The sequence below is a fragment of the Rhinatrema bivittatum genome, chromosome 18 (assembly GCF_901001135.1).
Source record: "Rhinatrema bivittatum chromosome 18, aRhiBiv1.1, whole genome shotgun sequence".
Taxonomy (NCBI): domain Eukaryota; kingdom Metazoa; phylum Chordata; class Amphibia; order Gymnophiona; family Rhinatrematidae; genus Rhinatrema; species Rhinatrema bivittatum.
The window spans coordinates 39,103,599-39,128,074 of NC_042632.1; the positions used below are offsets into that span (position 1 = coordinate 39,103,599).

The window sequence follows — 24,476 nt, forward strand, 5'->3', positions numbered from 1 at the left end:
AGATGAGAAAGTCACTGCACTACAATGTTTTAGATTTGGATTAGCCCTTTAGTCCATAAATGTTCTTACCTGCTCTCCCCCCCTCCCCCAATGAGGACCACACGGGTGATTTTGGTTCTCATGTCAGCTGAAAACTTGGAAGAGGCTTCCTCTGAGACTGCACCTTCACATGCCACTCGTGTGCCAGTGGTAGTGGTCATCCTTCCAGTAGGGCCCCTGTGCATCACCCTGCTAGCCCTGATCTAACCCACCACCACCACACTATAAGGCAAGTGTTTCTGCCTAACGGCAAGAGCACTGGCTGCTTCTGATGACTGTGTCTGATCTGCCTGCCACACAGACAAAACTGAGGATTTTCCCAGCCCTTCAGTTCAAATATGACCATAGTATGACATTAGTTAATAGGTGCGACCTTGTTTGGTTTTGTAATTCTTCCCTTTTTTTCTCCAAGAACAGGAAATTCTTTCCAGCTCTTCTCATTTAGAGTACAGATCTCTTCATTCAGGAAGCTGCCTTCCATTTGAACAGGAAATCATCTGGATCTTAGTGCCAAGGCCTCATAAGCAAACATTGACCCGATTAGCAACTCCAAGGGTTCAGAACAGGTTCCTGTGATGTTACAATTAATTAAGCTTACAGACTAAAATATTAGACCTTTTACGGACCTAGTAACAATGAGTCATCTGTTATACAGTAGGAAGCGAAAGCAGAAAATGTTAGTCTAGAATGCTATTTTCTTTTAGATGAGGGTGGTGCTTCTTGAATTATTAATTATTTATTTCTGTGCAAAACTGGGACTATGCACCTGATAACGGGGTGAACAGTGATGCCTAGCACTTTAATCTTAGTATCTTTGTTAAATCAGATGATCTTTGAGAAGTAATGGAGGGGTTTTTAAAGACTGAATTAAACTTTTGTATGTATTTTAAAAAATAAATTTTGAAAAGTATTTTCTGAAGATGTGTAAATATTAAAATGGTGTGTCTGTTTTGTTTCGTTCCCCAATTCCACCCACCCCCTCCTTGTCACAATTTATTTGCACACAAAATCTTAGCCTCTCTTGAGGTTCTCCCATGGGAAACCAGTGAAATTTGAGGATCAAATTAATCTTAGCCCCTACCATCCCACATATTATAAGCATTAATTTTTTTCCCTAAAATTAATCCTTAAGTTTAGTTTAACATACTTTTTCCTGTATTTTTTCCAGTCCATTTTGTTTTGTAGTTGTACACAAATCGGTTAAGAAAAAAAACAATATAGGTTCCTGTTTTGGGGTTATAAGATTATAATAAAGACATCTGTTCTACATATAGAGAATCATTTACCTGTTGGGCTCACACCAGCCTGAATCATAAGAGGTTCAGCATCTCCTTACCTTCCAGGGTGAGACAAGCAACCTTGAAGCTCTTCTGGCTCCTTCTGCCTTGTCCCTTCCCTAGTGATATCACTTCCTCCTCAGCACCAGTGTGGCAGTCTTGGATTATATGAATGATCATTCACCCATTCTACTAAACTCCCCTTCCGTGATTAAGCATAGAACAACTTAATCCCTTCTTATGAAATTTAACAAAAATGAGGTTTTTGATCAGTAATTATTCTGGAATGTCAACCTGGCCTATCTTGGGGATGAGCACAGAAAGGAAATCTCATGGCTGGGGGAGAGAGCAAGGATGGGGTAAGAGGACAGTAACTTTCGGAGAGAATGAGGAGAGCCAGTAATGAGGTGTGAATTAGTGACTGGAGACAGGTGGATGAGAGAAGATGGGTGAAGAGAAGAGGGGGAGAATTTTGAATTTGGGATGGAGAAGCCAGCAGAGGAAGGAAGGTTCTAGTATTGAAGAAGAGGTAGGATCTTGGAACAGGGGGAGATTCCAGAATGGAGAAGTAGGAAAAAATGAAGATTCCAGGAGCTGGGGCGTAAAATCCAAGATGAAGGGAGGATCCAAATTATGGTTGGGGAAGGAGGGAATTGTCTCTGTCCAGGTCCACACACACCCCCTCCCCCTCGAATCCTCAGCTTCTTACAAACCTCTCGCCCAAACTAGCACATATATACCTCGTGCAGATCCCTTCTCTCTCACACACCCCCCCCCCCCAACCAATCCTCCTATCTCTTGCAAACCTTCCTCTGGTCCCACCCCAATAATCCTCTCATTTCATCCACCCACCTCACATGAGCCCCTTCTCAACCCCAATTCATGCCTCCAGTGCAGCAACTGATTCTGGTGAACAGGAGGAAACAAAGCACAGTCAGACAGAGGGAAGGGGTTAGATCAAAAAGCAGAACTGGTTTTCCTTGGTCTGCTCTGTCCACTCAAGGCTTGCTTCTCCTGTCCTCGTCCATCCACATGTCTTGGGAGGGAAGGGGTGATTAATATAGCAGGAGACAAGAATTGTTGCTCACTTTGTGAGCTTCATCACAACTGGGAAGCAGCAATTCCACCATCCCAAGATTTTTGTTAAGCTAAGCACAGGCCTTGTGGAGCTGTTGGCACTGGAAGAACAATCTTCTAATGTACATGAAAAGCTGATTTGACTTTTGGAATAAAGCATGAGTACCATCTTCTTAGGGTGGAAAGGAGAACCAGGGACCTAACAACCTCACAGGCCATTATGGTCATAAAAATGGGTGCTAATGATAGTCTTGATTCTTCTCATGTCTATCCATCAGTCGTATTTCTTTCCACTGCCAACATGTCAGCACTCATTAGTTGGCCTCAGTAAGATCCTGCACTCTGCAGGATTCATCCTTAACCAGTGGCAGCTTAACATATTATGTGGTCTGCCTCCCACCACAATCACAGGTCTGGTAGAGGATCCCCCTTTTACCATGTCAGCCCTGAACCTACTTCGCTTGGATATGGAGACTATTTAGGGCCGTCCAGGTTGTCCCTTCCTCTTCTACCCCTGCAGGAAGCTGCTCAGTTGCTAATTCTAAGGAAAAAACATCCACACTGCATCTGCCCCATCTTTTAAGAATGTCCTGTGCAACTTCAAATGCTTAGCGGTGGTGTGGATGGGCAGGTAATGTCCTTTGCTACTTCCTGTTAAGTTGGCCATGACTCCTTGAATGGAGACACTATTCCAGCGAGGATACACAAGCTATTGAGACTTGTTGGGTGAGGACAGCCTGTGATCTTTCGAATAATAGTAAGACAGGGGCACACTCCATGAACCGAAGAAGCAGCAGATTTAAAACAAAAGTACTTTTTCACTCAGCACACTGTCAAGCTGTGGACTCTGTTGGTAGGGGACACTATCCAGGTAACTAGCATAGCAGGGTTTGAAAGAGGTTTGGACAAGTTCCTGCATAAAGTTCCTATAAAACCCATAACACATTAGCCAGGTAGACTTAAAGGCAGCTTTTGCTATCCCTAGGCGTGAGTAAGAGGAATTAGATTACTTTATGGGATCTGCCAGGTACTTGCAATCTGGACTGGCCACTGTTGGAGACTGGATAGTGGGCTCAATGGACCTTGGTCTGACCCAATGTGGTAATTTGTTCTTATGTAAAATATTAGATACTGGGCTCCATCCCACAACGATTTACAGTTCTGTTATTTTTTTCACCGCCTCTCCAGATTGCACTGGACTGAAGCCAAAGAGATTTTCCCAAACTCCTATCAGCTTATGAAAATGCTGGTCAATGGTTTGAAATCTAAGATGTGCAAAAAGCACTGGAATTATTCACAATAAATGTCAACATGCTACCTGAAGGCTAATAAATATTACTTCTGGTTTTTTTTTCCCCCTCTAAACTGCCGTAAATCCCAGGGAACAGTGGCAGACAAATTATTTTGTTTATGGCTAAGGCACAGCACAATACCATTCTCATGATTGGAAATTCTGGGATTTTACTCCACTGTGTACTGTCTTTCACTGCTGTACTTTAGCAGCATTGTACAGAGTTGAACACGGAAAGAAATAACATTGAGCAGCCAAGCAACTAATAGCACCAGAAATAATGCATCTAGAATACAGCTGCACTGCCCTGGAGGAGTGCGCCATGTTCTGGAAGGAAAATCTCTCTAAAGCTGCCTTTTTTTTTTTCTTTCCTCAATTGAAGTCTATTTTTTCCCAGTGCACACTAGAGGAGCATTTCAGCTAATAGCAACCACTATCCCCCACTTTTCTATCAGATCTACAAACGGGGATTTCAAACAGCATGAGTGGTTTTCGTGGCCAAATGATATGTTCGGCTGATGCAGCTGGCTGCTCATCTTCACAGCAAAACAGAGGAAGTGGGCTTCCTGGCTGGAGCGAGAGCATGACCCAGCCATGCTTCTCAGGCCCTGTAAGACCATCTAAAACTTTAGCCTGGTCCCTAACGAGAATGCCAGCAAGGAGTTCCTGGACATTTTAATAAATACTGACAGTGACCAGCAAAACTGCAAAGAATTCAGCTATGTTACATAAATGTTTGATTGCAGAAACTGGAGTGATGTTCTGCCATATGAAAAGCTAAAAAAAAAAAAAAAATGCCTTAAAGCATTCCAGCAGCTGGCGCTATCTATAGGGGGGAAAAAAATGAGGTCTTTGCATTATTTGGTGCATGTGTCTGCTCGATTTCCAGCAATGGTGAGACCTTAAAAGCAGCTGTGTTGCAGTGGGCTCTGCACCCTCCTCGGCCAGAGGATTGTAGCTGCTGTGCCTGGATTACAGAAAGGCAGGAAAGAGGATCTAAGAAAACTTAAGAAAAGCTACTTTTTTTTTTTGCGCAATTCAGCTGCCAGTTAAAAAGAAATGCAATTCTAAGGAGCCCTAAGGAAATAAGGGTTTGAAAAATATTCCCAAGCTCCTGTGCTCCACCCACTGTTCTGAACACAAGTGGTTCTGCTGGACCAATCCTTATCTGAACTGCATGTAGACAGCACACTAATGACATCTAACCTATTAGAATTGGTCTCAGGAAAGGGGATTAAAAAAAACCCCCAAAAACAAGATTGTGATTATAACGTATCCTGGCATTTTTTATTATGAGTGAAACTATTAAAAACTATACCTGGGGGGGAAATGCACTGCTCTTACATGTCAAAGGAAATAAACAGAATTTCACTTTTGTAATATCATTAAAGTCATGCTAGACTGTGCTTTGCTTGGTCACTGGAGCTCCCTATTGTCCTTCAGCTATTGCGACCATGCCGATCTATCTTTGGGCAGCACTTGTTGAAAAAAATGTTTGACCTGCTTCAGGAACAAACGAGGAAACTGGCAAGGCCACAAAAGCCTTGACGATCTGCAATACTGCTGACAAATAGCAAACTACTGCTTGAACCGTTTTTATGCATAAAATAGCCACACAATAGAAACTGTTATAGGCGACAGGAGTGTTTTAATGACTAAAATGGGAATGTAGCGCCCCTGGAGTGATTTAAGTTTGGTTTGTACCCAGTGAGGAACACTAGCAACCCCCCCCCCCTTCCCCCCAGGAGAGCTGTATATTATTTCATTGCAGTGCAGTCTGGTTTCACTGGTTGCACGATATAACCCTTCCCCTTGTTCACATTTAAAACATTTTATTGAGCAGAACCAAAACAGACACAGTGGTAGGACTAAGATTTAAACCAAAACAAATTGCATACGTGTATGCTTAAAGCGTAAAAGAGGGTTTGTGTGTTAGATGAATACACAAAACAGACGGACAACTGTTGAGGAAAAGCTATGCCTGGAACTGTCAACTCTTTTAGCTTCAGGATGGAGATACCTGTAAAGCTAATATTTAATGTGATATTCACATTATTGTTTCTGGCTTTGGGAGCTGTGAACCATGCAATATAGATACTGCGGTTCCAGTAAACTGAAGGGGTCTTACAGTCCTCGTCATGCCTTTTTGTTAATTAATTAATTTCACTCTATGGGCCTTACAACGCTGCAAGGGACTTTTGGATCCTCCTAACCGTTTGGCCAGCCCACTAGATTCATGGGGTTTTATAGCCTGGTGGCAGTGATCAGATCACCGTCCAAGCAAACAGCTTTATCAGTACATGAACACTACTACTGTACAGAAGTCCTCCATCCATGTACAACTTGTAAAGAGGTCCCACCCCCTAAAAGTTTAGAATCCAACTGGAATTAACTAAAAAAAATTAAACGCGATCTCCAAAACTTGCAAAGTTCAAGCTGAGTTAATATGGAAAAAGCACAAAGTTGGCCAACCTTTGAAACGGTAGAAGAGGGCATTTCCATTTGGATACAAAAGGGAAACGGTGCTGGCTCGATCAAGCCAAATGAATGCGTAGCGTCTCATAGTCCGGCTTAAGGGGAGGACATGGATTAATCCTGCAAGGACTTCCCGTCGCTGCCCACCCGCGAATTCACTCCTCTGGAGGGGGCTCGGCGTCCTGCCTCACACGGTCTTACTCCGGCACTCGTCCGGCGTGCATCTCGCCGAAGCCCGCACCTTCGCAGTCTCCTCCCGAGGTCCCACAGGATGCTCAGCTCGCTGCGCACGCCGGCTCCCAGGAAGTGGCTGGGGCCCCACCCCCCGCCTCAGACGGGCAGCTGCCGCCTCCAATCGCAACGCGCCGCTGCCCCCCCCCCCCCCGGCGGCCACGCCTCCGGGCCGCCGCCGCCGCCAATGGCAGCGCGCGGGCGGCACTTCCGTTGCCAAGGGTAGGTGGCCGCGGCTGCCAGTTGCCGAAGGACGGAGCTGCGGGAGCGTTTTGCTGCCACCGCCGCGCCTTATTGTTCTTTTTCTCGGTCTTCGTTGGCCGCTCCGCCCCCCCTTCGCTCCCGGCTCGCGCCGGACGCTGCGGCGCGCTCGGCTCGGGCCTCTGCGACTCGTGCACTCGGCTGCGCCGCCCTTGCACTTAGCCTGGGTGCATCGGATCTTTGTTGCGCTGCAGGTACTTTGGCCGGATTGATCGGTTCGTTTATTTCTGGGCCCCCGATCCCGGGGAAGGGGGCGGCCTCGCCTGCGCAGTTCCTGGCGTTTTGCAGGGAGCACTTTTCTGCTTTCGGAGTTCTCCCGGCTTCCCCCCCATCTCGGGTGCACATGAAAAGTTTCTGATCTTGGAGGAGAGGAGGGAGGCTCCCGATCCGGGCTTTTCCCCTCTGCTCCCGGACGGCTTGCGGGGCTGGGCGGCCCCCGGCTGTGCGGGCTCCGGGGTGATCTCGGCGGTGGGGGGGGGACGACGACGACGGGGGACATGAACGGCTTCAGCACGGAGGAGGACAGCCGGGACGGGCCGCCGGCCGGGGCCGCGGCCGCGGCAGCCGCCGCCACCCCCGCCTCCGCCCCCTTCTTCGGCCAGAGCTGCTGCCTGATCGACGATGCGGAGCGCTGCGTGCGCCCGGCCGGCAACGCGTCCTTCAGCAAGCGCATCCAGAAGAGCATCTCGCAGAAGAAGCTGAAGCTGGACATCGACAAGAGCGTGAGTGGGGGGGCCCCGGGGGGCCACGGGCCACGGCCGCTCGGCTCGTTCCGCTGCCGTTCGGCGTGGCCACAGCACTAGCCCAAACTTTCATTCGCCGGTCCTGCGCTTGCAGGGAGCATTGCATGTGCCGCCCCCCCCCCCCCCCCCCCCCTGCCCAGGGGCCTAGGGGATCAGGGCGGAAGCCACCCGGGCGCCCTGGCCGTTTACCGAGTGCAGTCCCCGAGCGGCGGGGAGGTATGGCCGATCCCAAGTTTCGTGCCCTGGCGGCCTGTTCATGGGCCGCTGGCTTTCTTCAGTGGGGGAGGGGCTAGGCCTGGCATTGGCCACGGTCTCTGGCCGGTTCTCAAAAGATGGTTGCAACCTGCCTTGCTGCAGGCAGCGGATGCATTCAGTGAGCCACCCACCCCCCTCCCAACAAAAAAAAAAGTATTGAAGTTTCCCATATTAATGTTTACCTTTCCATTCGCATTCCTTGCCTGTTGCAGTGTCAGTACATTTTATGTGGAGTCAGCAAAAGTTATTGATCGAAAACTCTTTTAACTCCAGGAGATCCCTGAAGTAGTCAGCCTGTGGCATTTTTTTTTAAAAAAATTAGTTTTCCTCGTGCTGCAAACCAGATATTTGAGTCTGTCCCGTAGATTTTGCAGGACAGGTGACCACCCTGCTGAATCTCAGCCTGTGACTAACTGGTAGTGAGAGCATCAGGCTTGCAAGGTCAAAGGCCAGCATGGTCGCTCAGCCTGCCCAGGTGGAGAGACACTGAGTAACAGCTCAGGATTTCTGGCAAGACTACGGATGGGCTGCTGTATGTGTGTTGTTGTTAATATAGGGCAATGTTTATCAGAAAGGGCTCCATTCAAAGCAGGTTTCCCCGACTGGTGGGGGCAAAGGTAGAACTGTGCGTGTCCTTGACTTTATTGTGTGTTTCGGTATTCTTTCTGATCTCACAGAGGGCTGGCAAAGCAGAATACTATGTAATGCTAAGAGTCCAGAGACAAGGTTTAGTGTCAAAAGAGTAAGTTAGACAGGGATCCTGGAAGTCTGTACTAAATGTCTTTTGTCTGGCCCTCCTTACCATGGTCCTGTTCACCTATGCCTGTGAAGACGTTATCTCCTTGCTTTGAGGTATTGGGGACCTGCTATCCAAAATATATCATGTACAGTATTCCACGGCCTCCTGGTTTAGAATTTCTCCCCTGCTCCTTGTTTGAGCTTTCCTGTTGAATTCCGGAAACTTTCAGCAAAAGAAGTAAATAGCTGTAATTTGCCATGCAATCTTGTGTAGCAAAATATTGTTTGTTTTTTTTTCTTATGTTTATATGAATCCAGGTAGTATATTCAGTGGCTTTAACAGGCTTCAATGCTGTGGCTATCCATTGCATCACTACTCATCTTCTACCCTCTTCTGTCATGAAAAGTCTTCGACTGGAACATGTGTATACTTTTTGAGCCATTTGATCAGTTTATCTGGAGCAATTTCTTACCGAAAGCTGAAATCAGTTTGCCAGAACGGCTCTGATCTACTTAATGCTGTGCGCCTGCTATTGATTTAAAGACTTCTCTGGCGGTGCAGTGTGGTATTAAATCATGGGGGAATGCGGACATGTTATGTAAAGTGACAGAGAGGGCAGGGGGGGCTTGTGGCTTTTGCTGTTTGCTGTCTTGAGGTTTATGGCAGCATTCTCGGCTGTGATGGGGGACGGATGCTGGCCGTTTCCTTACTGCTGGATAGTGGTGACTGGTTGTGAGCAGACTTTGATCAGATAGTTACGTCTGATCACTCGCCTGATGGGTACCAGGTTTTGTAGATGTCACACTTACTGTTGTCAATAGAATTGGTGGGCACAGAAACAGAACTTTTTACAGAACCCATGCTAAGATGAAAACCCGGACAGAGCTGTGCCGCCATTCGCAATTAATGATTGAGCAAAGAAAAGAATTTGCTCTTACTTTAGAACCCACCCTTCTCAGTTCTCCTCTCCACTGTTTGCTGTGCAGGTGAGACATCTGTACATCTGTGATTTCCACAAAAACTTCATTCAGAGCGTTCGGAACAAAAGGAAGAGAAAGACCAGCGATGATGGGGGTGATTCTCCCGAACACGAGACGGATGTCCCAGAGGTGAGGCACATCGCCTGGGAGACCAACTAACCCTCGCTTATTAACTAGACTTGTAGCAGCTCCCAGCCTGGGAAATCTTATCTGTTGCATGTTCGTTGTGGATACCCCGAAAACCAGACTGGGTCAGGAGCTATTGATGGTTCTTGCCCTAGCTCTCTTAGCTGAAAAAGGGGACTGATGTGGTAAAACCAGTGCTAAAATCAGACAGAACTGTAGTGTGGGTCTGTCTTGGCGCATGTGATTTAAAAACCCATAACCCTGAGGGGTGCAGTAAGCTCATGGCATGCAAATGCCCCATGAGGTATAAAAGCAAACTAAACAGAAAAGGCACTTTTTTTTTTTTCTTCTAACTGGACATTTGCATGCCATTGAACTGCAAATCTCTGCTAAAAAAATGACTCTCTTCCGCTTAGCGGTGCGCAGAACAAACCATGCTCCAATTCAATCCGGCAAGTAGCAAAAGACCAGCGATCAGCACGGACTTAAAAGCTTGCCCGGTTCATAATTTTGGGATGCGCTTCACTCTCCCAGAGTGACAACGAGAGAAAAAAAATCGCATTGCCAGGCAGTTTCTACAACTTGCATTGCTGTACTGCCACAGTCCCAACACAGTCTGCTTTTTAAAATTAAAAAAAAAAATGCCAGAAGTAATGGTGATCTGGATTTTTTTTTTAAGTCTTTTCCACAGAAATGGATAAAATAGTGCATTTGAACTGTCATTTTGGCACCCCCGGTGTAGTGTACAACCTTTTCGGTCCAGAGCGCCGAAATCAAATCTCGCCCCACTCCCCTGCTCTCCCACCTGTCAGAGGTCTCTGGGGCAACCCCAGATCCTGGGGGAGAGAGCGGTGGTTGCTTCTTGGTCCCCCATGCCACTCCCCACCAGGCTGCTTCTGCCACCTTCTCGGACTGTGACTGAGGCAGGGAAGGATGCCAGCAGAGCTCGGTCCCAGGACCGGCGTCCTCTCCACGAGGCGAACCCAGCTAACTCCAGTACTGCTCCCCAGCAAACGATCAAAGCTCCACATGTGCGCACACCCGGCCCAAAAATCCAGCTTTTTTTCTTTCGAGTCCTTTAAGACATCTTTTTAAATAAAATGTATTAGCTGATATATATATTTTTTTTATTTTGTCCCCTTCACTAACCAAGAAAGAACTTGTTCCGAGTTGGAAATTTCTCACGCTTGGGCTGCTTCCTTACAGCAGGAAGTTTAACTCCCTGCTTTGTGTCGGGACTTACATTTTCTGCTGTTAAAAGGAGGCACGCTAGGCATTGTCTCCTCTCTTCGTGGTAGGGTAATAGCTAATAAGCTTGCTACCCTGCAGTCGACATGTAGATTCGCTAACCCTAGAGTGGGTTTTAACTAGCGAGTGGGTTTTCTATGCTAAAAAAAACAAAAACCCATTATTTACGGGATCATAATAGCATGGAAAAATCAGTGCTGTAATGGGTTAAACCCATGGGAAGGATAGCCAGGACCTGTGTCAGGCCCCTAAGAGCGACGTCCTGCTACTCGCGGGGGTGGGCTGTGAGAACCAGAGGTCACGGTGATTCTGCGACTCCAGCTAGGTAAGGGGTAACCGCTCTTAGTACCTTAGTCCCATTGACGCAGCATGGAAGGAAAACCTTAATGGATCCGGCCCTTCGCTACGTCATTCTGGTCCCAAGCAACACAGAAGGGAAACTATTCTGTTTCTTCTCAGGGTACTTCCTGGGGGGGGGGGGGGGGAGGTGTTTCAGCTTAGAAAAAGTGACCTTAATCGGGAAAACGAACACTGAGACGTCAATATCCAAAAAACGTAGCCTCCCAGTTACGGTTCCTTTTCTGAGGCTTCCTTGAATGCCTCCTGTCTGGAACTCGGCATCATAAAGAGGCCGGCTGCATCCAGAAACTCCGGGAGAGAAGCGATTTATTCATCGCTGGAGGCTCGCTTTTTACTTAAATTCTAGGTAAAATATAATAAAGCAGAATGTGAAGTTGGGTGCAGAGCTAGGAGTGGGGCACTTGCTGTAGAGAACATCTTAATTAGTATCTAGGCAGGTATGCACTGGCTTTGAGAGGAATTTAAATATAAGAAACTTTGATATAGGAAAGAAGTTTCTGCTTCATTCTGCAAGTTTTAGCTCACACTTTTATTCTGCTGTAAACCACTGTCCAGCTTTCTTCGCCATTCGCTCTTTACTTCTTACTTCAGGTTGACTTGTTCCAGCTGCAAGTGAACACGCTGAGGCGTTATAAAAGGCATTACAAGCTGCAGACCCGGCCTGGCCTCAACAAAGCACAGCTCGCAGAGGTAAGAGGGGTCTAGAGTGAGCACGGGGGGGGGGGGGGGGTCGTAGAGCAAGAACGGCAGGCAGAGGTGACATGGGGAGGGGGGATCTACAACGAGCACGACCTGCAGAGGTGAGGGGTCTCTGAAAGTCAACCAGCACAGTACTGGCTCCTGCCTCTTTCTCATGTGTTTGTGGTTTTTGTGCCGCAACATAAAATCCGTTACCCCAGGCTCACGCTGGCAGCATTTCCCACTGTACTGGTGCCGTTTGGGACGCCTGAGCCCCGTGGCTCCGGTGCCGTTTGTGAGCAGTTCCTGTAACTGTGTATTGCTAGGTTTCCCATCTTTGCCATGGAAGTGTATCCGAGTGCTTTCAGACTGTGCCCCTGAGCTCCCCAGCCCTGGGTTTTGTGTTTAAATCAGGAAACCTGACTTTATGACTGAGCTCGTGATGGAAGCATGTCTGTCTGTCTGTTTTTTTTTTTTTTTATATGTTTCCCTTTCCACGTAGACTGTCAGCCGCCACTTCCGAAACATTCAGGTAAACGAGAAGGAGACCCTGACCTGCTTCATTTACATGGTGAAGAGCAACAAGGGCCGGCTGGAGCAGAAGGCGGACAGCAGTAAGCAGCTGGAGTGAAGAGACTGGGCCGGAGAGGGACCCCCCTGGAGATTCCTAGCAATTAACCCCGCGAGGACTGTTCAGTTCCATTGTAAATAACCCGTAAATGAAGCCGCCGCCTCAGCTGCTGCCGCTCGGAGGGAGCTCGGCTTGTAAACTAAGGAAGCAGCCTGGCCGAGCGGAGGACCCGGAGACGGCACGGGAGCCCATGCGGGTGGGTGGCGCTGAGATGCCGTTGCCGGCAGACGCCGGCGTTCAGATGCGTGTCCGTATGGTTTGGGATAACCGGGAACCTCTTCTTTCTGAAATGTCAGCTGCCGTCGGGCCGAAGTTTGCCGCATTGCTAATGCGTTGGGGGTGAGGGTGGAGGCGCCCAGGATGCCTTTGGTGACTGACTCTGGACAGTAAGTGCTTCCTTCCCTGTACAAACCTTTTCCCCACATAACTTTAACAGATGACTACGGATTCTGAATGCGTCCGCACTGGGCTTCATCCATCCCCCTTTTATGCTAGGGGCGCGCTGTAGCTACCTAGCAGCCTTCGGGAGCCGGTTCTGCTTCTGCAGTATCTTGAAAACCAATTCCTGTCCCGTCTGTACCCGAATCGAGCTTCATCATCAGCGCTATCTAATTTGGGTTTCTCCTAAAATGCCTTTTGGTTTTCTTTTGAAGCCATTTAGTGCCAAAGCTGTGACCTTCCCTATTAGTGCGGCGTTCCGGAATTTCCCTCCGCGTCTCCTCCATCGCCCCCTTTGTTTCATTGGTTGGATGGACACCAGAGCACTTTCTTTTTGAGTGATAAAAGATAAGAGGACACCAGGAGGGATTTTGAATGTCTCCCATTATATGAATGTGTGTGTGTGTTTTTTTCTCCTCGCTGCTGGGGTTTATAACGACATTTCTCATTGGTTCACGGGAAGGCAGTCGTCCACAGAATGCCACCATGGGCTGGATTTACTTCCCTGGACAGATTAAGAAGGTGGTTACAGACTCGCGTGCCTCGTGCTAAGGTGGGAGAATCCTGGTGTCGTCACCCCCCCCCCCCCCCCCCCCCCCCCCCCCCCGGGAGAAGACTGGACAAGGTTGGCCTCTGCCTACTGCTCTGGGAAATGTAATTTTCAGATTCAGTCACCAGGTTCCCCCCCCCATCCTCCTCGTGGCTGTTGTAAAATGTGTCTAGTACTGTACATAATAAATATATCCCTCGTTTGCACTGTGTAACACGTCGCACGCCACGCGACTTCACGTCCCTCTGAGGGAGTCTGAGCCATGGAAGAGAATTGGTTATGCAGGGTTGTAGTTGGGATACTTGGCAATAAAAGACACCTAGGAGCTTTAATAATGCTTCAGATTTACCTAAAAGAAAATAACGTGTATATAAGGGTAGGGTGGGGACGGGAGGTGTGATTTAAAGACATACTCTGCGTACTGTTAGCTCTCTGCCATCTTTCCAGTAAGCTGCTCTCAGTCCCATGTCTGTTTTGTGTTGAACTTTCTCAGTGATTGCAGAGGAATTACCGGAATAATTGAACTCATTTGAGAATACTATTACAGTACTTAAAAAGAAGAAAAACTTCAGATGCACTAGAGGGGGGAGGCTGAGATCTTGGGGTAGGTTTTGATTACATGCCTTTTGTTCCCTTCCTGATTCACCAGGGGCAGTGTAAGCTTTTGCGCTCTTGGTTCTGTTTGGCAGCACTTCGGTTAGGAACGACCCTGCCTAAGAGAGGTTTCAGCAAATCTGTCTTAGCTTGTGATACTGAATGGGAGGCGGTGGGTTAGTTGTTCAGCGGTGGAGACCTGGATTCAAAATTTGACGAGCGACCACTAATATCAGTTTGCCTGTGTGCTTTATCCGCTGGATTTTTCTTGCATTACAGGTTCAGCCTGGGACATCCTGTTCTCACTAAGCAAAGCGAGTCGTGTGCCCAGGGGGACTCTCGCAGGAGAGCTGGGCGTTCAGATGGACTGCTGTGTGGCAGAGCCATGATGGGCTTAGTGCTGAATTAGCAGGCGTAGGGAGGGTACTAGTGGCTGTTTTTGGGAACAGCTTGCTTGGTGACTGACCACTACAATCCTGACTTGACCTGTCCTTACCTGTTTTTTTTCCCTTGTGCACTACAGCTCATCCCAGTGTAAAATCGCCAAGAAAACTGAATTTGGAAACTCCTTGTCTGCGCCTTCACTAGCCACTCAAGAGAGATCTCATTAAAGATAGCTTTAAACGATCTTCATCCTTGGTGTCCTGCTATACCAGGCCAGACAAGTGGGTTATGCTTTCCTGCCAGCAGACGGAAATTGAGAACTACAGGTTTTTCCCATCATTCATTTTGTTTTATCCGATTTTATATTCTCATTCACAATACATGAGCGGGTGCAGTGGTAAACCTTTTCAGTATTTCTCTGGCTTTAGCAAACGCAGACAGATCTGGACTGCTTCGTGTTTGGAGGGCTCCTGGTTGAGCCTCCTTGGAAGGTCCCGATGGAGCCCAAGGGATGAGAGAGTACTCTTGGGGTTCCTGAGACCACGAAGGGCTCCGATCCCCTTGAGGGTTTCAATTTCCTTTTCTCCTTATCCTCAGTGGTCTCTGTTACTGGAGACTCTGGTCCTGTTCCTTTCCTGTTGAAGGGGTCTTTGCCTTGGGCAAAATAGCTGGTCAAGTTGGGGGAAAAAAAACCCCCAACCCACTGAAAGCATGGAGGCTGAAGAAAGTGCCAGCTGTGTGGAGCCTGCTGCCAGAGTCCTTCCATGGGCCCAAAGTGTGAATGCACAGCAGCTGAGAGAGACAGGGGAAGGTTTCCCATGCTTGGGGATCAGGAGGGGAGGACCCTGCCATTTTAAGTGCTTAATGAGTGCAAGAGCTGGAACAGTCTTCCTTGACCTCTGGAGCTGTCTCCTGAAGGATTGGGGGCTCCTTTTGAGGAGAGCTCAGAGCCAGATGGCCTCTTTTTCTGCACAAGGTCCTTCTATAAGGCAAACCTGGGGGACACAAGATGGTTGATTCTCTTGGGGAATCAGAGCCCCCACCTCCTCTATGGAAGAGGGACTGTCTCCCTTCATTTCCAGGAGATCTTTACTTCCTGTCTGTCGGGGCTCTTGGAACGGGATACTAAGGAGTCCTCTGACCTTGTGGTTGGTCATAATAGCATAAGAAAAGGAGTGTTTCTCTCATCCTGGATGAGAAAAACATCTAGACAAAAGCTTATTTGCACATTTCCATCAGAAGAACAGAGTATCAGATATCTGCAGTTTGTGGTGCTGGAAAGTCATTTTCAGTTCAGATCTCATCCATATGGTGTGGCCACTGCCCCGCGTGCCTTCTGCAAGCTCATGGTGGCTTTTTTTTTTTTTTTTAGCGGGGAGGGTGTACTAGTATTGCCCTTATCTGGATGTCTGGCTTATTGGAGCCTTCTCAGAAAATGAGAATTCATCAGCAAATATCAGAGTATTCCAAGCTTTGCAATCATTTGGTTAGGTGGTGAATTTTTTCAAGAAAATTGAGTCCCACTCAAGCCTAAATTATCTGGGAGCAAAATTTGACACTGTCAATGGGGAAAGTAAACTTAACACAGGAAAGAATTTGCAAAATTCACTTCCAGTTGAGAAGATTGTCAATGAAGCCCACACCCAAGGGAAGCATCTTCAAGTCTTGGGGAAATTATCAGGTAAGATTACCTTTCTCCTTAGACAAAAGGAGTTCTTTGGCAGTTATTTTCTCAGACTCAAGACCAAGAAAGCTTGGACAAGACGGGGGAAAAAAAAAGTGGTTTATAGTTTTGTGATCGCATTGTTATATTGAAGTAATTACAATGGCATGGAATGCGATTTCTGTCCCTCCGGTCACAGTAAATCATTTTCAAGTCTACGTAAATCCTAAAATTCCAATGGCAAAATACGGATCTGGGACTGTTCCCGGACAGGCGGGTGTGACTGACGGATTACGTTCTGAGACTGTGATAGAAGGGGAGGAGGCGCTCCAAGTTACAATGGGTAAAACATTTTTTAAAACCAATAGAGATGGGTGTTACAAGATCAAACGGGCAAATTCTGAACGGGTTTGGTTTGCTTAGAATGTAAATGTTGAGTAAATAAGGAATACATTTATGGTGGCATGCATTGCATCCAAAAAGGCCTTAACAGATGATCAAACCACCAATGCAGCAACCTCTAGCTGTAATTTTGATTTGAAATGAAACTAGATTCTATTCCTGTGGCCGAGCCTCTCTTGTCACCAGTCAGAAAATAAATGACCATGGGGGGACACATTACTGCTTCAGGTGATGCAATAATAAGGAAATGCCTGAGCTCATTTCACTTTCACTATTGAAACAATTAAAAAAAAAAATACGGTTGGTTGGGTGAAGCATTTTTCCATAAGCCAGTCGTGTACACTGAAAGGGCCCTGTTGTTCCCATCTGTGAGGGAGGAGTCCGTCAGTCTGGTTGGCTGATCGCCATCTGATGCTTTATAACAGCACCATGCATGGGGACGAGATTCGAGAAGCCAGTAACAAATGCCCCTGCGCTGAGAAGGCTGTGCTTCCTGCGCTGTATCGGTGGTAGCCACATGCCTAGTATAGAGTGAAGAGGCCACCTTCAGGCATTCAAGCACAAAGTTTTGCCTTTGTTCCTAAACCTCACTGGCATAACTTGCCAAGCTCGGCAGTCCCCCAAGAGCATAAAACCCCTAAGAAATGCCATGCTGGGTTAGCCCAAAATCCTTCAGGCCTGGTATTCTGTCTTGAACAGTGCCCAGTCCAGGACATGGCCCCAGCAGATCCCAGAGTAGATCTGTTACGCTTGCCCAGAGATAGCACTAGCTTTCTTTGGTGTACCTGATTCTCCAGGACCGTGTCCATACCTCTTTAAACCCCACCATGCTAGTCTTGACCATGGTTTCTAGCAACAGATTCCACAGCTTGTCAGTGCGCGGAGGGAAAAAGTCCTTTCTACGATTAGCTTGAAATCTGCTGGCTCTTCATTTCAGGGCGTGTCCCCTTCTTGGTTTAGTAGTATTTGAAAGGGTAAATAACCATCCTTTTGTTTTACCCCTTCTGCCCCACTCATGATTTTATAAACTTCCATCATGTCCCCTCTCAGCCGCCTCTTTTCCAAGCTGAAAGGTCCTCACCTGTGTATTTCTCTCATCATAGGGGGGGAGGGGTCTTTCTGGTCCCTTAATTTCTGTCAACCTCTTCTGCACCATTTCTAGTTCCTCTTCGTCATTTTGATGTGGGACGACCAGAACTGCACCCAGTACTCAAGGTACGGAGCGCCATGGCTCAACGCCAGGGGCCTTATGATATCATCAGTTTTATTCTCTCTCTCGTCACATAATGATGTTTTGAGTCTAAGTGTAGGGTTTTAGGGAGAGGGGGCAGAGAGAAGGGTCACAGGGGCGCACAGTATCCTTTCATTGTGCAGCAGTAAGCTAACAGTTCTGGGCTGCAGGTCCCCTACTTGCTGTACAATTTAAATTTGCAATCACTGGGACAATTTTAGCGAGCTGGGGAAAAAAGCTGGTCTTTCACTGGATCCTGTTTGTGAAGTGAACCTGGGAAACTTATTAAAGTGAAAAAAGAAAAGTATAAACTTTGGAAGAAATAGTGGTTTTCAGATGCAGGCATTGCTGAACCGCAGGCACGAACAGTCGCGCCATCTTCCTCATTCTGTCTTTGGTTGGTGGTCAGATGAGTTTACCAACGACAGTTCTAGGATGGAGAGAGAAAAGGTCCGAGAGAGAGCACAGCCTAGGGCGGACATAAAAACATGGGCCGAGCTGGCTGGCAGGGTCTCAAAAACCTAACTGTGTAGCCTACGGCTTTTTTTTCTTTTTTTTTTTTTCCCAGGTTCTGAAATGAGACTGGGAAACCCATTTTAATCATTACAAGTTGTGTATATTCCACTTGGAGTTTGTATGCAGTGGTTAAGTGATTTCAAGAGCCATGCTTCTTATGTTAGTTCACTTGAATCTATAGAAAGGAGGGGCAGTGTGCAGTCATGGTCAAGCCAGGGTGGTCCCTGCTAGTCGGATTTAGCCAAACCTACAGGGTTCTTGGTGCCTGGCTCCCAGGACCATTGCTACAATGACCCAGACTAGGAGCAGAGGGGAAAACCTGTGCCTGAAGGCTCATGAGGCCAGGATTCCAGCAATGGGACTGGAATTACCAGGCCCTGAGAAGCACAGTAACTGCGCTGAAGACTGGGCAACAGAAGGTCCTCGGCCCACACTGAGGCAGAGGGCTTTGTTTTCCCCCAGTAGGTGACACTCGGCCCCAAAGCCACGTGCATCACCTGCAAGCCATGGGTTTCAGCATTCCCGTTCAGTGAGTGGAGAGCGTCCCAGTGTTACCTGTGCATGTTGGATGTTTTGGTTTTTTGTACCTGCTTTCTGGCTGCTAAAGGATCTTGATAGAGCTAAATTGTGTTTTCTGGATGGAACGTGTATGGAGGCATTCTACAGATTACCTGCATTACCCCAGACTTTTCCTGCTGGCCTTTGCCTGAGATTTCAAACTGAAAATCCACCCGTATTTACCCTTTGAAAGCTGCCATAGGGATAAAGTATTTGCACCCACTGTTTTTTCCTGTGGATATTTATTTTGCATGATAAAGAGATTTGATCGTGCAACCTATGTGAGTTATTCCCCCCCCCCTGCTGGGAGTGCCACCTCCCAGTGCAGCTAGAGACGCGGCCCATTATGGGACCCCCCACGCCAACCTGAAGCTGAGTTAAGCCTGGCTGCTTTTCAGGGCGCACTTGCATCTAGGTGAGTGGCTTCTGAAAATTACTCTTCCCAGGCCCCGCATCCCTGCTCGCCCGGCCTTTGCCGGAATCCAAACGTGAGTCCCACATGCAGCAGTAAAAGACCTTCATGCCGAAAGTCGAAATTGTGACATCTCTCCTCCACCCCTGAACCAGTTGATGTAAGCCTGCCTGCCATAGGCCTTGCCTTTCGCCAGGAGTACCCCCCCGTTTTCGGAGGGCAATCTTCAAAAGGCTTCCTGTGAGCAAAACGCATCTCGCCCGTGGAAATGTGTCGTTTGAGGAGCGTCTGCCCCGTAGGTCCGCACCCCATGTACTGTTCCCTCCCCCACATTGGAGTGGAGGTGTTGTCGGGAGGAGAAGACTAGACGCACGGTTTTGAAAATCCGAAAGCAGCTGCAGATCTGAGTGGGCTCCCTTTTTCCCTTTGGGCACGTTCTAAAGTAAAAGGAGACGGCTTTGAAATTTGCTACAGCAACTGTGACTAAAAAGTACCCATTGGGCTCTCCTGCTCTGTGGGGAGTGCGAGAATCGTCCCCGTCAAAGCCAGTGTTGTACTCGGTGGCATCAATGACTTAAAACCTGTAAACCGGTCAACATTGGCTGTTGCATTCTCTGTTCCTGCCCTGTAAATGTCGCTTCGCTCCCAGCCCGTCCTGTTTTTTTTTTTTCTTAAGCGCTGGGGTAAATTTTTAGCAGGACCCCTAACTGCTAGCGTACGCACGGAGGCGGCCGATCCTTAAAAGCAAGCTCGCCCGTGTACAGGGTGGTGGAAGATCAGCTTTTACGCGTGCCGAATGCTGGCCTTCGGCTCATCCACCAGCGCGACGCCTCCTGCTTCACGCGTGGATCCAATTTTAACCCTTTGATAATTTGCTCTCGTGCCACCGAAGGCAGACTGGCTGCACTCTGCATGCGCGCTGTGCTTAGATCTCCCATGTGGCAACTCTGCCGACTGATTTGACCAGGATTACTCTGCCTTTTCTAAGGGCACCTTGTATGCCTTTCAAAAAGGCATTGGAGGCTGGGCCTTTATGGCTGAGCCAAACCTACTGCTCCTGCACCCATCCCATTCTGCAGGCAGCAGGAGATTTGATTTATTTTTTTTTATTATGCTTTGTGACTTATCAGAGCAGATTATAAGCTAGATTTGTACCTGATTGCTTACAATAGAAGTGTTATTTTGAAGTCGGATAATTATCCGAGCACACATGACTGTCTGTCTGGTCACTGGGTGTTTCCCTGCCTAGAGATCATGAACTGTGTCCTTTAGAGCAAAGCTGGTAGGGTGCATGAGGAATATGACCTTAAATTCTATAACTCTCCCCACCCGAGTTCTTCATGAATATTTGTGTAGATAATGTGTTTTTCTTTGGCCTGGCAGTTTCTTCCTGTTGCTTTTGGGCTTCTGCTGGGCTGTGGCAGCAGGAGCCCTTTTTCTATTCTCCACCCCTCTCAGTCCAGTCATTGTGGCAACAGCTGTGGAGCCACAAATGGCTGCCTCCTTGGGAATCAGGCTAACATGGACCCTAAGTCTGGCCACTAGGTGTCACCGTGGAGCAGGAGGGGCTGTGAACACTGCCACTGCAGCATCCCAAGCTTCAGCCAGTCAGAGCAGTGATTTGGGCCTGGACCTCTACAGGGCAATACATAGCACCGGGCCACTGGGCTAGCCACTTTCTGAATAATGAGTAAAAGGACACTTCCAGTCGTAGGTCCTTGAGCACTGGGGATGATTTTACCTCCCCTCTAAACTGTTTTTCTTATGATAGGACTGGGACTTTTTTTAATAATAATAACTCGGAGCACAGTGCTCTTTGACTCTTATTTTGGGGCTGTTCCTGCCAAGTGTTTTTTGATGACTTGCCTTTTTACATTTTTTAATGTAGAGCTGTGTATTCTCAAGAAGCAATTCTAGCAAGGTGTAGTGAGTCTTTCAGTATTTTCTTCTGTTTGCAATCTGTAACAAATGTCAGGCTTCGGTACTTGTGTAGGAGACAAAGACTCTGTATTGTAACCAGCAGCAACTTTGTGCCCGATTTACCATTTCAATAAAAGCTATACCACCTCAGATTTAAAAAATGACATTGGCCTGCTTTAAAACTTGAATTCAGTGGTTGGAGGAGCTTTTCTCTGTTCATAATTACTTAGTTGTTGCCATTGGCTGATTTTGATGGATTGTATCAGACTCTTGAATGCATCTTTGTCAGTTGAGGATACTAGTGCCAACCTGGATCACACGCTGAGGGTATCCAGCAGGGTGGGTGCTAGTGCCAACCGGGATCACATGCTGAGGGGATCCTGCAGGGTTGGTGCCAGTGCCAACTGGGATCACACGCTGAAGGTATCCAGCAGGGCGGGTGCTGGTGTCAACCGGGATCACACGCTGAGGGTATCCAGCAGGGCGGGTGCTGGTGTCAACCTGGATCACACGCTGAGGGGATCCTGCAGGGCGGGTGCTAGTGCCAACTGGGATCACACGCTGAGGGGATCCTGCAGGGCGGGTGCTAGTGCCAACTGGGATCACATACTGAGGGGATCCTGCAGGGCGGGTGCTAGTGTCAACCGGGATCACACGCTGAGGGGATCCTGCAGGGCGGGTGCTAGTGTCAACCGGGATCAGACGCTGAGGGGATCCTGCAGGGTTGGTGCTAGTGCCAACGGGGATCACATGCTGAGCAAGTCCTGCAGGGCGGGTGCTAGTGCCAACGGGGATCACAAGGTGAGGGGGTCCTGCAGGGCGGGTGCTAGTGCCAGCCGGGATCACACACTGAGGGGGTCCTGCAGGGCGGGTGCTAATGCCAGCCGGGATCACACGCTGAGGGGGTCCTGCAGGGTGGGTCATGGTGCTGAATTCTCATGCACATCAGTCGAGACTATTTTGAAAACCTAAGTGCAGTTGACTTTCTACTATTGCCACAGGCAGCAGCATCGTAATCGGCCGTGACCTTCCCTGGCGTGTTTTTGTCTCCGGCATGCCAGTTTCTCCTTTAGCTCTTTCCTGGTGTTTGAATGCTGTTGCTCAGCAACCAAAGTCAGGCTGTTGCCCTTAGAGATGGTAAACCACAGGACTTCACTGATGCATATTGAAAACCCCACAGAGGATATATCAGATCGGAGGAGCTCAACACTTTTTCTCCCCAGTGCTCTCTCCATCCCCTGCCCAACATCTGCACACACACCCCCCGCCCCCCCCACCACCTTCTGTAACCCCAGCAGTCTCTGCCCTCAGCTGCAGTCTAACCTTCTGCACTCTTTCCACTCTTTCCCCCAGCATTCACCACCCCTCCATCCCACGTGGACATGCAGTATATCCTAACCTAACATTTTGTCATTGGCAGGGCTGCAGTGGTAAGTGAAGTCTATGTGTAAAGGTTATGTATAGGGGTTGGAATGAGGTTGTGTCTGTACGTAAGAGGGTAGGGTCTGTGTCTGCTTGTGTGAGTTTGTAAATGAGATGTGGGCAGTGTGTATGTGACAGCGGGTGGGGTGGGCAGGATATGGGCTCTATGTGCCAGTGAATGGTTGGGTTGTGGGATTGTGATGGAGTCTTTCTACTATCTTAAGGAGCCGGGTTCAGGTTTCTAACCCCTCCTTAAGGCAGAACACCACAAGGGATTCTGAATGAAGGGCCTACTCTAAGAACCCAGGCCCCATGGAGCTGCTAGGACCTCTGGGTAGGTCCATACAGAGTAGGTTTACTTGATAGTTTGTGCCTGATGGGAGCTGAGCTACTCTTTTGGTTTCTGTATTTGTGAAGCACTGTAAATAAATACTTGCACCAGAACTGGACGAGTCAAGTCTTGTGGTGTTCCTGGTCTGTTCCCGAGGCCGCAGCAGGCCTGAATGCGCTACAGGGATCGGTGTGGATCCATGGGTGGGCGGGGGGAATGCTCCATGTCCCCTTTCTCCCCCCCTCAAACGTAGCTCTTCTGCGATGGTGATGGGCTAGAGCAGGGATGGTGAACCCCAGTCCTCGAGTGCCACAAACAGGCCAGGTTTTCAGGATATCCTCAAGGAATAGGCATGAGAGAGATTTGCATACAATGGAGGCAATGCATACAACTTTCTCATGCCTACGCATTGTAGATATCCTGAAAACCTGGCCAGTTTGTGGCACTTGAGGACTGGAGTTTGCAGTCACTGGCTTAGGGCATGCCCCAAACTCTGCTACCCCACCTCTTGTTTGGCTGAGTGGGCATGGCCTGCATATAAATTCAATGCTCATTGAAGACGTATTGCTCTGGTATTAAGTCGGAGGGTGTACAGATAAGCAGCTTTTTCTGCCCTTGGACAGGCATTTTCTGAGAGTAAAATTGATGGCTTGGCCGCACCTTTTACTTTCAGTATTCTGGCCGAATAACTAATAGGCTCAACATCATGTATTTGCATGGGAAGAGCGCTATTAGTTTTGGGGTGGTTGGCTGCGCATTTTCCACACGCTATTACTACCCCTTACAGTATAAGGGGTAGTAATAGCACGTCTAAAAGGCGTAGCCAACTGGGGCTAAAGGGGGCGCTCAGCCTGAATGTTTGCTGAGCAATCGCCTGCTGGAGCCCATACTGTAAGCAGTTTATATGACCAGAGGAGGGCAGCACTGCCTAAGCGTCCATGTGACGGAGAATGCAGCCGGTTTATTTGTTTCTGTATTATTTTGGCAACACGTGGGAAATTGTCATGCCAATAAAGTTAACTAAAACTTTTGTTTTTGTAATTGCTGGAGCACAGCACCAAGGAGCCTTCAGCAGAGTATCAGCCCCCACTCCCGCACAAGTGGCTGTGACCGATGAAACCTTTGACAAGAGGGAGAAATTTAATGTAAGAGGACTATTGCCCCAGCAAGAGGATTTAACATTATTGTATCCCTAGTGGGGATCCCCTTATTTTCCCCTGCCCCATAAATGCCTTGGAGCCTGCACTTAAATCTTAGTCAAAAGTAAGCCAAGGAGCAGTAGAGAAATACTTCACTAAAAGCTGCTTGACGTGAAGTGGCCAATAGCAAATGCAGCCACTCGCGTAAAGTTTGAAAAAGTAATTCTATTCTTGAATTTATCAACCGTGGCTGACGATAAATTGGAATCTCTAGTGCCATAATATGAGAAAAAAAGGCCTGCAAGAGAATTAGCAAACCAATGAGTTTGCAGAGAGCTACAGCTGCAACAAGTGGCGTTCTGGCACTGGTTACTTGCAATGACTCCATGGCCCTGAAAGTGAGGGCGTATTCTGGTTTACAAAATAAAAAAGTGGGACATCTTTGGCAAAGGGAAGGTGCAGTTTGCAGAGCTAAAGGGAAACTGCCGCTCTATCAGGGCTTCCC

General features: G+C 48.1%; 2 protein-coding genes and 1 long non-coding RNA gene across 3 annotated transcripts in view; 2 read left to right on the top strand and 1 right to left on the bottom strand.

Annotated features, from left to right (window-relative positions):
• Positions 1 to 949, top strand: part of GALNT10 (polypeptide N-acetylgalactosaminyltransferase 10) — a 206,915-nt gene extending 205,966 nt beyond the window's left edge. The window contains exon 13 of the mRNA XM_029583336.1: positions 452 to 949. The gene's annotated coding sequence lies outside the window, so the exon portion shown is untranslated. The remainder of the gene's footprint in view (positions 1 to 451) is intronic.
• Positions 1 to 6,445, bottom strand: part of LOC115079630 — a 76,678-nt gene extending 70,233 nt beyond the window's left edge. The window contains exon 1 of the long non-coding RNA XR_003853347.1: positions 6,157 to 6,445. This is a non-coding gene — a long non-coding RNA (uncharacterized LOC115079630). The remainder of the gene's footprint in view (positions 1 to 6,156) is intronic.
• Positions 6,446 to 6,590: 145 nt separating this feature from the next.
• SAP30L (SAP30 like) lies at positions 6,591 to 22,950 on the top strand. Its single transcript, XM_029583362.1, has 4 exons — positions 6,591 to 7,373; positions 9,375 to 9,497; positions 11,694 to 11,792; positions 12,283 to 22,950. Exons 1-4 carry the CDS (start codon positions 7,149 to 7,151, stop codon positions 12,409 to 12,411), a joined length of 576 nt encoding a protein of 191 aa, XP_029439222.1. The 5' UTR covers positions 6,591 to 7,148; the 3' UTR covers positions 12,412 to 22,950.
• The last annotated feature ends 1,526 nt before the right edge of the window (positions 22,951 to 24,476 follow it).